This window comes from Somniosus microcephalus, chromosome 11, assembly GCF_052327205.1.
Source record: "Somniosus microcephalus isolate GS21.2 chromosome 11, FLI_Smic_1.0, whole genome shotgun sequence".
Taxonomy (NCBI): domain Eukaryota; kingdom Metazoa; phylum Chordata; class Chondrichthyes; order Squaliformes; family Somniosidae; genus Somniosus; species Somniosus microcephalus.
Window position 1 is genome coordinate 193,499,409 of NC_140997.1, and position 16,700 is coordinate 193,516,108.

The 16,700-nt window shown below is 44.9% G+C and overlaps 1 protein-coding gene and 1 long non-coding RNA gene across 2 annotated transcripts in view; one reads left to right on the forward strand and one right to left on the reverse strand.

Annotated features, from left to right (window-relative positions):
- Positions 1-2,049: 2,049 nt before the first annotated feature.
- Positions 2,050-7,648, reverse strand: pde12 (phosphodiesterase 12). Its single transcript, XM_086001595.1, has 3 exons — positions 6,367-7,648; positions 5,413-5,491; positions 2,050-3,533 (listed from the first exon to the last, which is right to left on the reverse strand). Exons 1-3 carry the CDS (start codon positions 7,540-7,542, stop codon positions 3,091-3,093), a joined length of 1,698 nt encoding a protein of 565 aa, XP_085857721.1. The 5' UTR covers positions 7,543-7,648; the 3' UTR covers positions 2,050-3,090.
- The window catches only part of LOC147111081 (uncharacterized), a 55,310-nt gene continuing 45,376 nt past the window's right edge, over positions 6,767-16,700 (forward strand). Inside the window, exon 1 of the long non-coding RNA XR_015080037.1 lies at positions 6,767-6,853. This is a non-coding gene — a long non-coding RNA (uncharacterized LOC147111081). The remainder of the gene's footprint in view (positions 6,854-16,700) is intronic.

Sequence of the window (16,700 nt, forward strand, 5' to 3'; positions counted from 1 at the left end):
ATTATGGAGATGGAAGTAGGCAGTCTTTGAGAGAGACAGGATATGGGGTCAGAATCTCAGCGCAGGGTAAAATAGGATGCAGCGGTTGCAAAGTCTGGTTCAGCCCGAGACCAATGGCCAGGAAGAAAGATGGCAACGTGTTCAAGGACTGGAGACGTGGTGGTAGTTTAAGGACAGAGGGGTCATGGGTTGGTTTTGAGGAGGATGATGGCAGATTTGAAAGGCAGAGGGACAGTAGCTGAGGCATAGGAACGGTTTACAGTATCAGCAAGCATAGTGGCCAGGAAGGGAAGTTGGGTGGTCAGCAGTTTAGTGGGAATAAGATTGAGAGGGTGGTGGGTCTCATGGATAAGTTAATCTCTCTTCATTCATCACCTGCTCGTCAGCAGTGCCATTTATTTTACACCAGATTATCAAACTATAAAGTCATCTGGATTTACTATTTTGTTAGAGTGCAGTGGAAGCAGCCTGTGGGGGTGGTTGCTCTAGCTGCATGCCTCTTCCCCGGTCTTGTCCGTGCCTAGGGGGTCCCTGGAGAATGAGCATCCAGTACGCTTGAGGCTTTCCGCAACCAGAGGGCACCGCAGGGACTGGAGTGCATTGTCGATTAAAGCAACATTTATGTTTGATTTGTTTCCTTTGATTTTATGGTTAAGTTCTTTATTAATTGTGTCTCTTTAAAAGCAGGGCACTTTTGTTTGGTTTTATGTTGGTGACACTGGGCCAACCCAGTGTCTCCTGGGTTATTTTAGAAAAGAATAAAGTAAATGCAAAAAAACTGCTAGAGCTCTGAAACAAAAACTGATAATGCTGGAAATACTCATCAGGACTGGCAGTATCTGTGGAGAGGACAGGTTTGATGTTTTGGGTGTGAACCCTTTGTCAAAACTGAGTTTGGACAGTCCAAACCAAAAACATCAACTTCTATTCTCTCCACAGATACTGCTGGACTTGGTCAGTGTTTCCCAACAGTTTTAGTTACTTCATAAATTACTCAGATTTGATTGAATAGAAAGAACTTGTATTTATATAGCACCTCTCGACTGTTCGATGTCCTTAAGTGCTTCACAGCCAATAAAGTACTTTCAATGTTGTAGGGAAATATGACAGCCAATTTGCACACAAAGGTCCCACAAACAGCAGAGATAAATGGTTAGATAATTTGTTTTGATATTGGTTGAATGATAAATGTTAGCCAGGATGCTGGGAAAACACCCTTCTCCTTTTCATACAGCTACACTGGCAGATGGGGCTTTGATTTAACATCTCGTCTGAAAGATAGCACCTCCAATAGTGTACTCCTGCACTGAAGTGTCAACCCAGCTTATGTGCTCCAGTCTGAGCTAAAATCCACAACCTACTGGTTAGTGTGCTACCAACGAGCCACGGTTGAGGTTTTCCCCCAAAACTTTACATTTGACAACTTAAAATCATATTGTACTTCCATTAGGAAAGTTTCCTTGACTTATGGTACCAGAAACTCAATCCAAGAAAGATCTAGATGAAATAGCACAGATAAATGGTCACATTTTGATATCGATTGAAGGATAAATGTTAGCCAGGATACTGGGAAAATTCTCCCCCCTTCTTACAGCTGCAAGGGCTGATGGGGCTTTGGTTTAACATCTCTGAAAGATGGTCAAGAATTCAAATAGGCAATTTAGACAAAACTTCCCAGAGTGGTGATAATGTGGCACTCTACCACAAGGAATGCTTGAGGTAAATAGTATAGATGCATTTAAGGGGATAAGCAGATGAGAGAGAAGGGAGTTAGGCTGATCTGAGTTAGATGAAGGATGGGAAGAGGCTTGAGTGGAGCATAAACGCTCACATGGACTAGTTCTATACTGTATATATTCTATGAAAAAACAACTTCCTATCAAAAAAATTAATCTAAAAGGTTTTCCAAATGTTCTTCCTGCTTTCCATCCTATTTTCTTTTACTGGGGGGGGAAAAAGTGAAACAGGCACCCAATTGCTATTGCCAATTTTCCACTACTGACCAAGACAAATTGCACCCCCTATGAATCAATTATCCTTTCTCTAAAGTGAAGTTCAATGTATGTGTTTATTACTTCATGTGAATCCTTCTTGTAACTTCTCTCAAAATATCCTTTCACAGTATTTGAAATATTTGTGGTTCATAAAGTTAAGTTGTTTTGAATCCTAATAGGATTAGCCTACTCAAACAACGTAATTTACATGCAGTGAACAGTCAGTCATGTTCCAATCCTTCTTTTACTATTAGACACCCCTTCATTGTCTGTGCCCATTGGATATTCCAAGATGTAATCTTAACACAAACCCTATATTTATCATAGCATACATTAACAAAATACCTGTATTTGCAGTAATTAATATGCAGTTTCATTTTCTGTCTTTGGAACCTAAATTTAGTCATCTCCATAAAAGTGCACACAACCTATCTACTCATGACAAAGCATATTTTGATTTATAGTAGAGGGCACAACAATATAGGTCTCCTTCCAATTACACGTGCTGCCAGATGGTGATGAATCTGTGACCTGTGCAATATTTATTTAGATAAATTCCATACTTATGAAATGACAGCCAAATTATATTGTTGGATCTCTGGGCCACCATGAAAAATTCTGGAAATCTTTGTTTCAGTTTCCACTTAAACAGTCTTTGATTTCCATAATTTTATGCAAGTAATACTTTACTTCAGTTATAGTGCAGCAAAATGGTGAACTGTTTCTGCATACACATTACAAATCCTGCCACCTGCAATTAGTTATCATGTTCCAGTTTTGCTTTTTACATTGTCTGTGCTGCTTTGTTTTCATCCATTCTGAGCCATTCCATTGACTGCATTGTATTATGACCAAACAGTTTTCATAAAAGGAAGATACAAATGCTGTAAATCTAAAATAAACAAAATGTTGGAACAGCAGGTTTGTCAGCATCTGGCAGTTTTGAACAAAGGTCAATACCCAAAACATTATTAACCATCTTCTCTTTACAGATGCTGATATACCTGTTTACTTCTAGAAGTTTCAGTGTTTGTAAGCTCACACAAGTACTATCTTCATTAGTTACTAAAGTAGCAGACCCTCAGGTCATCATGGTTTATTTGCATTTCAGGTCACAGATAAGTGCAATATGATCAGATGGGTGTGAAACACTTGGCAGAGCCAAATGGCAGGTGATTTCCTCGTGAGTTGGAAAAGGAATAACCTGAACAACCTCAAACATGTTCATATCCATGAAAATGTAGTCTAGGCAGCCTTGGAAGCCACCTACATAATTTGTGTAAGCAGGTTCTCCACAAGCACTTTTTAGTTTAAACGGATGGGTAAGGGACATGCTGCATCGTTCTTCCTCACCATTTGAAGTCCAGTCTGGGTGATCAGCAGAAATACTTCCCTTAGTGACAAAGTCATACAAGCCTGAGGTTGGGATACTGTTAAAGTCGCCACAAAAAATGACTGGTGTATCGGGGTAAATCTCTGTAGTAACTTGTTGAAGGTGACGAAAAGCGGTTGCTATCTGAACAAGACGAATGTGTCCTCCTGAAAACAAAATCAAAACATTTAATTTTGACAATTAATCTGGACAACCTATCCAACAGATTATGATTGGCAATAGATTCTTATCCACAAATTGCAGGTATTACCTATTTTCTGTTGTCCACTTCCAGACTGCCCCACTAAGCTACTGCTTTAACTTAACATTAAAAAGCAGATTTCCAGAAGAATCACTGTGCTGTCAAGTAACTCTTATCCTATTTGTGAGTATACCAACCAGTCTTATCATGACAGCATTAAAATTGAGAACCGAGTAGCCCAGGATCTATCAAAAGTACAAAGCTTCCCACTGGAGGTTACAAGTTTAAGTTCAATTCTGGACTGGTATTTAAATACATCTACAACCCTGCCCCTTCAGTTAATTCATTATGCTACAAAGCAATGCTCTTACACAGATGGCCAAAGCTGAACTGCCAAATTCCTTTCAGAAGCAACAAGAGCAGGTCTAGAGGCTGGGTATTCTGCAGCAAGTGTCTCACCTCCCAACTCCCCAAAGCCTTTCCACCATCTACAAGGCACAAGTAAGGCGTGTGATGGAATACTCTCCACTTGCCTGGATGAGTGCAGCTCCAACAACACAAGCTCCACAGAGCCAGGTCAAAGCAGCCCACTTGATTGGCACCCCATCCACCACCAGCATACCGTGGCTGCAGTGTGTACCATCTACAAGATGCATTGCAGCAACTCGCCAAGGCTTCATCAGCACCTCCCAAACCTGCGACCTCTTCCACCTAGAAGGGCAGCAGGCGCTTGGGAATACCACCACCTCCAAGTCACACACCATCCTGACTTAGAAGTATATCGCTGATCCTTCAACGTCGCTGGGTCAAAATCCTGGAACTCCTTAACAGCACTATGGGAGTACCTTCACCACACGGACTGCTGCGGTTCAAGGCGGCGGCTCACCACCACCTCAAGGGCAATAAATGCTGCCCTTGCCAGCAAAGCCCACATCCCATAAACAAATTTTTAAAAAGCCCCTAGCTGGCATGCTGCTAGTTGGATTTCCATCCCCATTTCCAGTTGCAAAGCCCTGCCAGGGGGTAGGCTTCCAATAGGAGAATGCCTGGTCTTAGCTGATGACCTGAATCCAGAAATGCAGGAGGGTTGAAGATCATGCACTTCAGGTGTGCTCTATGTAACAAGTACCCAGGCAGAGGGGAAAAAAATAAACTGCCCTATATAGTTTAATTAAAGAATGCAACTACTGCCAATGAACCGGAAGCTGCGTAGAAGCAATCTATGCATGCACACTTCCAGTTCGTTACGGGAGCCGGCTCATTAAAAAAAGGCGGGAAGGGAAGCAGGCTTGTATGTAATTTTCACAACGTAAAGCAGTGTTGATTCCCATAAAACAATATAGCGGGGATGGGACATTTTCATGCAGCTGTACTGTAGTCATTTTCTCACATGAATTTCACTAACTTTTCATGAACATGTGAATCTTTAACATTGTACCACTGGAAATATGAAAAACACTCAGCAGTTCTGATGAAACACCAACATTTTTCCTTTTTTTTTTAAAAACACAGATACTGCCTAACTTGCTGAGTGTTTCTAGCATTTTCTATTTTTGTTTCACACAAGAAACATACTGGCTTAAGTGCAATTTTTCCTGTACCATTTTGGTACCAATATAACCAATGTCTAGTGGCAACACTAATAAAAGATAGCTATTCTAGATAAAACAGGTTTTAAAAATTGTAGCTAGAACACATTCCTAAAAGGAGCAGTAACTCAGCCTCACAATGAGTCAGCTAACAATTTTTAATGGGGAAGTTAATACCAAGCAGAGGCGAGATGCATGCCCAAAAAAGTGGAGGGGAAAAGAAACACCAGATAATTCTGTAAATGTAAAATTTACCTTTGGGGTGCCAATAAAGATGAGTATTGCCAATACACAACTTCCTCGATGAATCTTCAAGAGACTGAAGTACACAAACCTAAATAAAAATAGCAGTGTTTAAGGCAAATAACAAACTCTGAATTGCTCAAACAAGTACGAAATGTAAAGAAAGCAAAATGTTTAATGGGATTTCAGCTGTTTAGAGTTTAATTACCCAGCACTAGTTTGGGCTGCCCCAAATCTTTGAAAATGGAAGATATCATTTTTAAAGTTCTCAAATGTATATTAATCTTCACAATAGAATCTACAGCATATATTCAGACTGTATTTGTATGTGACTGATCAGATATTACACTGCAGCCATTACTAAATATCTGATCATTCAATTTGTTTAGCACTAAATTTACACTCTGCTGTGTTAATGTTGCTTAATTCAAATTTTGAGACAAAAAATGCTCCTAAAATCAGCTCAAGCAGATTGTAGCAATATTTTGCTCCCAAAAGAAATGGAAATACTATTTTCCTACCACAGACTGGCCTATATTCTAAAATTGAAATAAAGACTTGCATTTATAGAACACCATTCATGACCACCAGACGTCCCAAATCACTTTACAGCCAATGAAGTACTTTTTCTGAAGTGTAGTCACTTGCAATGTAGGAAACGCAGCAGCCAATTTGGACACAGCAAGCTCCCACAAACAACAATGTGATCACGACCAGATAATCTGTTTTAGTGATGTTGATTAAGGGCTAAACATTGGCCAGCACACCAGGGATAACTCCCTTGCTCCTTCAGTACTGCACTGGAGTGTCAGCCTAGATTTTTGTGCTCAAGTCTCTGGAGTGGGACTTGAACCCACAACCTTCTGACCCAGAGGCGAGGGTGCTACCAACTGAGTCAGATCTCCAAAGCTAGTGTGTCAATTCGCAGGGTTGAAATACAGTTGTCCAAAAAGATCTTTTAAGTACCTGGAAGGTGGTTGATCTTTGCAAGACCTTTTCTTTGACATTTGGGTTTGCAGATATCCTCTCCAAAAGCTCGCAGTACAAGGGGTCTGAAGCCAGAGCCTCACTGAAGGTCACATCATGCTGACTTAACAGTCTGTACTTGGAGGTTCGGAAGAAAGTTGCGAGACCTTCGTGCTGCTTCTCCTTGATGCGGAAGACTCCCTGAAAGCCGAAAGCCTCCAGGGAAGGCGAGAGGTTGTTGACGAAGGCATTCTTGTCCACCTCCTGCAGGCAGAGGATGTCGGCGTTGTAGCCGCTCAGCTCCTTCTGGATCAGGTTCTGCCTGTAATCGGCCTCGAGTGCGTAGGGCGCGCAGTACGGGTACAGGCTGCTCTTGGAGAACTCGGTCTGTGCGTACACGTCGGCCAGGATGTTATAGGAAACCACCCGGAGCAGCGCCGCCTCCTCCTCCACCGGCCGACGGGTGAACGAATGGCGGTTGTCGAAGGTACAAACCCCCGGGCCGGCCTCCACGGCGCCCGCGCTTTCCAGCTCGGCCGCGGCGCCGTACCTCCGCCCGTCGCCCGGCTGGCACTTCAGCTTCAGCCTGAGGCCGATGTGGCCGTTCTTCGGAGTAAAGACCCTGCCGCTGCCCGCCGGCTCCCAGCCCCCACCCGCCTCGATCAACCACTCGAAGCACGACTCGGCCGGCTCCCCGAACTCCACCCGCACCTTGGGGCAGAGCGGGAAGCCGGCCAAGATGGAGGCCGGCAACTCGAGGTGGGTCAGGGTGGGCGGGTTCCTCTCCACCCGGTACCGCGCTCCCCCCACCTCCAACACGGCCCCCTCCTGCCAGGCCTCGGCGTTACTCGTGTCCCCGGGCACCGGCTGCTCTCCTTGGTAGAGAGTCACGGCCGGGGCCTCGGCTTGGGCCGCCGCCGCCTTCCTCTTGCCTTTGCCTTTGCCGGGCTTGGCCTGCGCTTTGAGCGCGTTCTGCGCGATGCGGGCGAGCGCCGTTCGCAGGCTCTCGCTCTGCTCCCGCTGCAGGCGCCTCTGGCCCATCGAGATGGTCAGTTTGCTCTCGCTCGGCACACAACGGACAACCGCCTTCTGCATGGCCGGGCCCGAGCCGGACGACACTCGCACCAACCTCGGACACTGCAACAAACGGAAAGCGCCGCCGAACAGGCCAGACATGGGCGCTGTCACCACGTCTCGCAGCGCTTGGCGCTCAGCAGCAACGTTGCTGTCTGTGCAGGGGAGACGCGCCTCTGGCGAAAGTGTGGTGCACAGTTGGTTAGAATCTGTTATATAGAAAGATTCCCATTTATATAGCGCCTTTCACAACCGCAGGACGTCCCAAAGCGCTTTACAGCCAATGAAGACTTTTTGTTTTGAAGTGTAGTCATAGAAACATAGAAGTTGGAGCAGGAGTAGGCTGAGTGAGAGTCATCAAAGAGTGCTGTGAGTTTGGGTAAGTGTGTGAGTTCTTTAATTGTTATTTCTCTTTAAATCATTCTTGATAAGATTACTTAAGCAGTTTAAGTAAAGGGGAAAAGTTAAATATTTGGGATTCTGTTGGTTTAAGAAGAGTAAAACAAGGTTACACTGCAGTAGGAGTAAATTGGCACAGCAGGCAGTGGAAACCAGTTTTCTAACCGATCAGTAGGGGTGACTCATTTGGCTGTAAACAAACAAACAGTATAAAAAGACCATTCCTAGTGCGAGCAAGCACTGAGTGCGAGTCATCAAAGAGTGCTGTGAGTTTGGGTAAGTGTGAGAGAGGGTAAGTGGGGTGTTAGGTGCTCTTTTCAAACTTTAACTCTGTGGGTTGTAGTTAATAAGGCCTTTCTGGTGCAGAGTGACTGTTGGTAAACCATTTAACTGGTGTAACTAGAGGGATTGATTTAATTTAAATCCAATTAATTAAAGGGGATACTAGCATCTAAAATTGGGCAGAGGGTGTCCATAATTAACAATAAAAAATTTAATTAATTACATAGAATGGAGCAGGTGATGTGTTACTGTTGCGAGATGTGGGAGCCGGTGAACCCCATTGAGGCTCATGGTGACTACGTCTGTGACAAGTGTCTGCTGCTACAGGAACTCCAGCTCCGTGTTGATGAGCTGGAGTCTGAGCTTCAGACACTGTGACACATCAGGGAGGGGGAGAAGTACCTGGACTCTGTGTATCAGGAGGTGGTCACACCTCTGAAGTTAATTAATTCAGATGTAGCCCATGGTCAGGGACAGGACGGTGTGACTACGAGTGAGGCAGGTACGGGGATCCAGGAGGTAGAGCTGGAGGAGCTGCAGCCCTTGCTCTTGTCCAAAAGGTTTGAGGTTCTTACTCCCTGTGGGGACAGGAGCAGGGACTGCAAGGAGGATGAGCAACCTGGCCACAGCACCGTGGAATGGGGGGCCATTCAAGAGGGGGGAGTAAATAGAAATGTTGTAGTGGTAGGGGATAGTATTATTAGGGGGATAGATAGAGTTCTCTGCAGCTGAGAGCGAGAGTCCCGAAGGCTGTGTTGCCTACCCGGTGCCAGGGTTAAGGACATCTCCTCTGGGCTGGAAAGAAACTTGCAGTGGGAGGGGGTGGATCCAGTTGTCGTGGTCCATGTTGGTACAAACGACGTAGATAGGACTAGGAAGCCGGTTCTGTTAAAGGAGTATGAGCAGCTAGGGGTCAAATTAAAAAACAGAACCTCAAGGGTAATAATCTCTGGATTATTACCTGAGCCACGAGCAAATTTGGCTAGGACAAATAAAATTAGAGAGTTAAATGCGTGGCTCAAAGACTGGTGTGGGAGAAATGGGTTTTGCTTCCTGGGACACTGGCACCAGTACTGGGGCCGGAGGGAGCTGTTCCGTTGGGACGGGCTTCACTTGGCCAGTGCTGGGACTAGAGTCCTGGCGGATCATATAACTAGGGCTGTAGAGAGAGCTTTAAACTAACTAGTGGGGGGAGGTTCCTAGAGAGCAAATAATAAAAATGACAACAGAGAAGGTTGTCTTACTTGGGGAAATTAAAAACCAGAGCGTGTCAGGAAGGGGCAGAAGGTATGAAGTAAAAGGTAAAGTAGTAAAAAGGGCAAAAGCAGGAACTAAGTGTCACAAAACATATTTGAAAGCTCTCTATCTGAATGCACGTAGCATTTGTAACAAAATAGACGAGTTAATGGCAGAAATAACTACATATGGGTATGATCTTGTGGCCATTACAGAAACATGGCTGCAGGGTGACAATGCCTGGGAATTAAACATACCAGGTTATTTAACGATCAGGAAGGACAGGAAGGAAGGGGAGGTAGGGTGGCTATGTTAATAAAGGAAGGAATCACTGTAATACAGAGAAATGATATTGGGTCAAAAGATCAGGATAATGAAACAGTTTGGGTGGAGGTAAGGAATAATAAGGGGAAAAAAACACTAGTGGGCGTAGTCTATAGGCCTCTGAACAGTTGCAACTCTGTTGGACGGAGTATCAATCAGGAAATAGTTGAGGCTTGTAATAAGGGAACATCTATAATTATGGGGGATTTTAACTATCATATTAATTGGACATCAAATTGGGCAGGGCTGCCTTGAGGATGAGTTCATTGAGTGTATTAGGGATGGGTTTCTTGAGCAGTATGTAACTGAACCGACCAGGGGGCAAGCAACCTTCGATCTGGTCCTGTGTAACGAGACAGGATTAATTAAAAATGTCCTAGTAAAGGATCCCCTTGGAATGAGTGACCATAACATGGTTGAATTCCATATTCAATTAGAGGGTGAGAAGGTTGGATCTCAAACAAGCGTGCTGAGCTTGAATAAAGGAGACTATGAAGGTATGAGAGCGGAATTGAGTAGAGTGGATTGGGAAAATAGATTAAAGGGTAAGACGATACATGATCAGTGGTGCACATTTAAGGAGTTATTTTACAACTTCCAAAAAATATATATTCCACTGAGAAGAAAAGGGTGTAAAAGAAAAGACAGCCATCCGTGGCTAAGTAAAGAAATAAAGGATAGTATTCGACTAAAAACAAGGGCATATAAGGTAGCCAAATCTAGTGGGAGGATAGAGGATTGGGAAAACTTTAAAAGACAGCAAAAAATAACATAAAGATTGATTAAGAAAGGGAAGATAGATTATGAAGGTAAATTAGCAAAAAATATAAAAACAGATAGTAAGAGTTTTTATAGTTATATAAAAAGAAAAAGGGTGGCTAACGTAAATGTTGGTCCCTCAGAGGATGAGACCAGGAAATTAATGGTGGGAAATATGGAGATGGCAAAAACACTGAGTGAATATTTTGTATCAGTCTTTACAGTAGAGGACACTAAGAATATCCCAACACTGGACAAACAGGGGGCTATAGGGGGGGAGGAGCTAAACACGATCAAAATCACTAAGGAAGTGGTACTCGGTAAAATAATGGGACTCAAGGCGGATAAATCACCTGGACCTGATGGCTTACATCCTAGGGTCTTGAGGGAAGTGGCGGTAGGGATTGTGGATGCATTGGTAATAATTTTCCAAAACTCCCTGGACTCAGCAAAGGTCCCGGCAGACTGGAAAACTGCTAATGTAACACCCTTATTTAAAAAGGGCAGTAGACAGAAGGCTAACATCTGTGGTAGGTAAAATTTTGGAGTCCATTATTAAGGAGACAGTAACAGGACATTTGGATAATCATAATTTAATAGGACAAAGTCAGCAAGGTTTTATGAAGGGGAAGTCATGTTTGACAAATTTGCTGGAGTTCTTTGAGGAAGCAACATTTGGGTGGATAAAGGGGAACCAGTGGGCGTAGTGTATTTAGACTTCCAAAAGGCATTTGACAAGGTGCCACACAAAAGATTATTGCTTAAGATAAAAAATCACGGGATTGGGGGTAATATTCTGGCGTGGATAGAGGATTGGCTATCTAACAGAAGGCAGAGAGTTGGGATAAATGGTTCATTCTCAGACTGGCAATCAGTAACTAGTGGTGTTCCGCAGGGGTCGGTGCTGGGTCCCCAACTCTTTACAATCTATATTAACGATTTGGAGGAGGGGACCGAGTGTAACATATCAAAGTTTGCAGATGATACTAAGATGGGAGGGAAAGTAGTGAGTGAGGAGGACATAAAAAACCTGCAAGGGGACATAGACAGGCTAAGTAAGTGGGCAGAGATTTGGCAGATGGAATACAATACTGGAAAGTGTGAGGTTATGCACTTTGGCAGGAAAAATCGTAGAGCAAGTTATTATCTTAATGGCAAGAAACTGGAAAGTACTGAAGTACAAAGGGATCTGGGGGTCCTGGTGCACGAAACTCAAAAGGTTAGTATGCAGGTGCAGCAAGTGATTAAGAAGGCCAATGGAATGTTGGCTTTCATTGCTAGGGGGATAGAATATAAAAATAGGGAGGTATTGCTTCAGTTGTACAAGGTATTGGTGAGACCGCACCTGGAATACTGCATACAGTTTTGGTGTCCATACTTAAGAAAAGACATACTTGCTCTCGAGTCAGTACAAAGAAGGTTCACTCGGTTAATCCCGGGGATGAGGGGATGGACATATGAGGAGAGGTTGAGTAGATTGGGACTCTACTCATTGGAGTTCAGAAGAATGAGAGGCGATCTTATTGAAACATATAAGATTGTGAAGGGGTTGGATCGGGTGGATGCGGGGAGGATGTTCCCGATGATGGGTGAAACTAGAACTAGGGGGCATAATCTTAGAATAAGGGGCTGCTCTTTCAAAACTGAGATGAGGAGGAACTACTTCACTCAGAGGGTGGTAGGTCCATGGAATATGCTGCCCCAAAAAGCTGTAGAAGCTACATCATTACATAAATTTAAAACAGAAATAGACAGTTTCCTAGAAGTAAAGGGAATTAAGGGTTACGGGGAGCGGGCAGGAATTTGGACATGAGTCTAGGTTCGGATCGGACATGGCCCTGTGGGTAGCGGAGCGGGCCCAGAGGCCGTGTAGCCTGATCCTGCTCCTATTTCGTGTGTCTAATTCTGTTAGATTCAGGAGATGGTTCTGTGATTGGCGGTTAGGATCAGATCAGCCATGATCTTATTGAATGGTGGAGCAGGCTCGAGGGGCCAATTGGCCTACTCCTGCTCCTATTTCTTATGTTCTTATTTGGCCCCTCGAGCCTGCTCCGCCATTCAATGAGATCATGGCTGATCATCCAAACTCAGTACCCGGTCCCTGCCTTCTCCCCATACCCCTTGATCCCTTTAGCCTTAAGAAATATATCTAACTCCTTCTTGAATATATTTAATGAATTGGCCTCAACTGCATTCTGTGGTAGAGAATTCCATAGGTTCACCACTCTCTGGGTGAAGAAATTCCTCCTCATCTCTGTCCTAAATGGCTTACCCCTTTTCTTTAGACTGTGGCCCCTGGTTCTGGCCTCCCCCGCCATCAGGAACACCCTTCCTGCATCTAGTCTGTCTAGTCCTGTTAGAATTTTATAAGTTTCAACGAGATCCCCTCTCATTCTTCTAAACTCCAGCGAGTATAAGCCCAATCGACCCAATCTCTCATACGTCATTCCTGCCATCCCAGGTATCAGCCACTGTTGTAATGTAGGAAACAAGGCCGCCAATTGGCACACAGCAAGATTTAGGGACGGAGTTCCAGAGCTTAGGACCTTGGCAGCTGAAGGCATGGCCACCAATGGTGGAGCGATTGAAATCGAGGATGCTCAAGAGGCCAGAATCTGAGGAGTGCAGATATCTGAGGGTTGTGGGGCTGGAGGAGATTACAGAGATGGGGAGGGGCGAGGCCATAGCGATATTTGAAAACAAGGATGAGAATTTTAAAAATTGAGGCGTTGTTTAACTGGGAGCCAATGTAGGTCAGCGAGCACAGGGGTGATGGGTGAACGGGACTTGGTGCGAGTTAGGACACGGGCAGCAGAGGTTTGGATGACCTCAAGTTCATGGAGGGTAGAACGTGGGAGGTCGGCCAGGAGTGCATTGGGATAGCCAAGTCTAGAGGTAACAGAGTCATGGATGAGGGTTTCAGCAGCAGATGAGCTGAGGCAGGGAGTTGGGTGATGTTCCGGAGGTGGAACTAGGTGTTCTTAGTGATGGCGCGGAGGTTGCAAACAGTCTGGTTCAGCCTCAGACAGTTGCTAGGGAGAGGGATGGAGTCGGTGGCTAGGGAACGGAGTTTGTGGTGGGGACCGAAGACAATGGCTTCGGTCTTCCCAATATTTAGTTGGAGGAAGTTTCTGCTCATCCAGTACTGGATGTCGAACAAGCAGTCTGACAATTTAGAGGCAGTGGAGGGGTCGAGAGAGGTGGTGATGAGCTAGAGCTGGGTGTCGTCAGCATACATGTGGAAACTGATGCTATGTTTTCAGATGATGTAGCCGACGGGCAGCCTGTAGATGAGAAATAGGAGGGGGCAAAGGATAGATCCTTGGGGGACACCAGAGGTGATAGTGCGGGAGCGGGAAGAGAAGCCATTGCTGATGATTCTCCGGCTACGATTAGATAGAGAAGAATGGAGCCAGGCGAGTGCAGTCCCACCCAGATGGACGACGGTGGAGAGGCATTGGTTGAGGATGGTGTGGTCAACCATGTCAAATGCTGTGGACAGGTCGAGAAGGATGAAGTGGGTTAGTTTACCTTTGTCATAGTCGTATAGGATGTAATTTGTAACTTTGATAAGAGCTGTTTCGGTACTGTGGCCGGGGCAGAAACCTGATTGGAGGGATTCAAACATAAGAACTAGGAGCAGGAATAGGCCACTTGGCCCCTCGAGCCTGCTCTGCCATTCAATAAGATCATGGCTGATCTTGGGCTCAAGGCCACTTCCCTGCCCGCTCCCCATAACCCTTCACTCCCTTATCTTGCAAAAACCTGTCTATCTCCACCTTAAATGTATTTAATGACCCAGCCTCCACGGCACTCTAGGGCAGAGAATTCCACAGATTTATGACCCTCCGAGAGAAGAAATTCCTCCTCATCTCAGTTCTAAAAGGGCGACCCTTTATTTTGAAACTGTGCCCCCGCGTTCTAGATTTCCCCACGAAGGGGAAACATCCTCTCTGCATCTACCTTGTCGAGCCCCCTCAGTATCTTGTATGTTTCAATAAGATTACCTCTCATTCTTCTAAATTCCAATGAGTATAGGCTCAGCCTGCTCAACCTTTCTTCATAAGTCAACCCCCTCATCTCAGGAATCAACCATGTGAATCATCTCTGAACTGCCTCCAATGCAAGTATATTCATCCTTAAATAAGGAGACCAAAACTGTACGCAGTACTCAAGGTGTGGTCTCGCCAATACTCTGTACAGTTGTAGCAGGACTTCCCTGCTTTTATACTCCAACCCCCTTGCAATAAAGGCCAACATTCCATTTGTCTTTTTGATTACTTGCTGTACCTGCATGCTAACTTTTTGTGTTTCATGCACAAGGACCCCCAGGTCCCTCTGAACTGTAGCATTTTGTAAAATCTCTCCATTTAAATAATAATTTGCTTTTTTATTTTTCCTGCCAAAGTGGATAACCTCGCACTTTCCCACATTATACTCCATCTGCCAAATGTTTGCCCACTCACTTAGCCTGTCTATATCCCTTTGCAGATTCTTTGAGTTCTCTGCACAACTTGCTTTCCTACCCATCTTTGTATCATCCGCAAACTTGGCTACATTACACTCGATCCGTTCATCCAAATCATTAATGTAGATTGTAAATAGTTAAGGCCCCAGCACCGATTCCTGTGGCACCCCACTAGTTACTGTTTGCCAACTGGAAAATGACCCATTTATCCTGACTCTCTGCTTTCTGTTAGTTAGCCAATTCTCTATCCATGCTAATACATTACCCCCAACTCCATGATCTCTTATCTTATGCAGTAACATTTTATGTGGCACCTTATCTAATGCCTTCTGGAAAACCAAATACACCACATCCACTGGCTCACCCTTATCCACCCTGCTCGTTACATCATCAAATTTGTTATATGTAAACATAAATAAATACTTGCATTTATATAGCAGCTTTCACGACCACCGGACATCTCAAAGCGCTTTACAGCCAATGGAGTACTTTTGGAGTGTAGCCGCTGTTGTAATGTAGGAAACGCGGCAGCCAATTTGCGCACAGCAAGCTCCCACAAACAGCAGTGTGATAATGACCAGATAATCTGTTTTTGTTATGTTGATTGAGGGATAAATATTGTCCAGGACACCAGGGATAACTCCCCTGCTCATCTTCGAAATAGTACCTTGGGATCTTTTACGTCCACCTGAGAGAGCAGACGGGGCCTCGGTTTAATGTCTCATCCAAAAGACGGACTTTATCTGGAGGTTTATTCCACATGTTGCTCACTCTGAAGAAGAATTATTTCCTGATATCAGGCCTAAAATTACCCTTTACTAGTTTAAGCCTCTGTCCCCTAGTTCAATTCCCGCAGTTTAATTTAAAGTAATCGCCTCTCAGATGCCTGCTTTCCTGGCTGAAAAGCCCAGTCTAACCCGCCTTTCCTCATAACTCCGACGATTTGGAATTCCTCATGGTAAGGTGCAGACCCTTCTACCTGCCTCGGGAATTCACGGCTGTTATCATCACTGCGGTCTACATCCCACCACACGCTAATGCCAAACTAGCACTGAAGGACCTCTACAGGGCCATCAGCGAACAACAAACTGCGCACCCAGACGGAGCTTTTATTGTCGCGGGGGACTTCAATCACATAAACCTAAAATCTGTACTACCGAAATTCCACCAGAATGTTTCCTGCCCCACAAGAGGGGAGAACACACTGGATCAAGTCTACATGAGCATTGTAGATGCTTATAAGGCCATTCCCTGCCCCCACCTTGGGAAGTCTGACCACCTCTCCCTGTTTCTAGCCCCGGCATACAAACCGCTCATCAAAAGAGTGAGAACATTAGTGAGATCAGTGAAAGTATGGCCAGAGGGGGCAGTCTCGGAGCTTCAGGATTGCTTCAAACGCACTGATTGGGGCATGTTTGCCCATAATGACATCGAGGAATATGCATCCACAGTGCTATTCTACATTAACAGTTGCGTCGAGGTCGTCACGACCCATAAAAATATCAGGACATACCCCAACCAGAAACCCTGGATGAACGGAGAGGTCCGCTCGCTGTTGAAAGCACGCGACGCAGCATTTAAATCTGGCGACGCGGCGGCTTACAGTGCAGCTAGGACCAACCTAAAAAAGGGTATCGGGACTGCCAAAAGGAAACAGACACTGCGGATAGAGGATCATTTCCACAACAACTCGGACCCCCGGCGCATGTGGCAAGGCATCCAGTCCATCACTGACTACAAGAGCAAAAACACCAGCCCCCCGGTTAACGATGCCTCCCTTCCGGAGGAGCTT

What these genes read in the sequence shown, in the direction of transcription:
- pde12 (XM_086001595.1), bottom strand. Translation starts at nt 7,542, where the DNA reads ATGTCTGGCCTGTTCGGCGGCGCTTTCCGTTTGTTGCAGTGTCCGAGG. An exon ending in AAAGATCAACCACCTTCCAG is followed by an intron (nt 5,492 to 6,366) that starts GTACTTAAAAGA and finishes ATTTTTATTTAG; the next exon opens with GTTTGTGTACTTCAGTCTCT. An exon ending in TCTTTATTGGCACCCCAAAG is followed by an intron (nt 3,534 to 5,412) that starts GTAAATTTTACA and finishes TTTTGTTTTCAG; the next exon opens with GAGGACACATTCGTCTTGTT.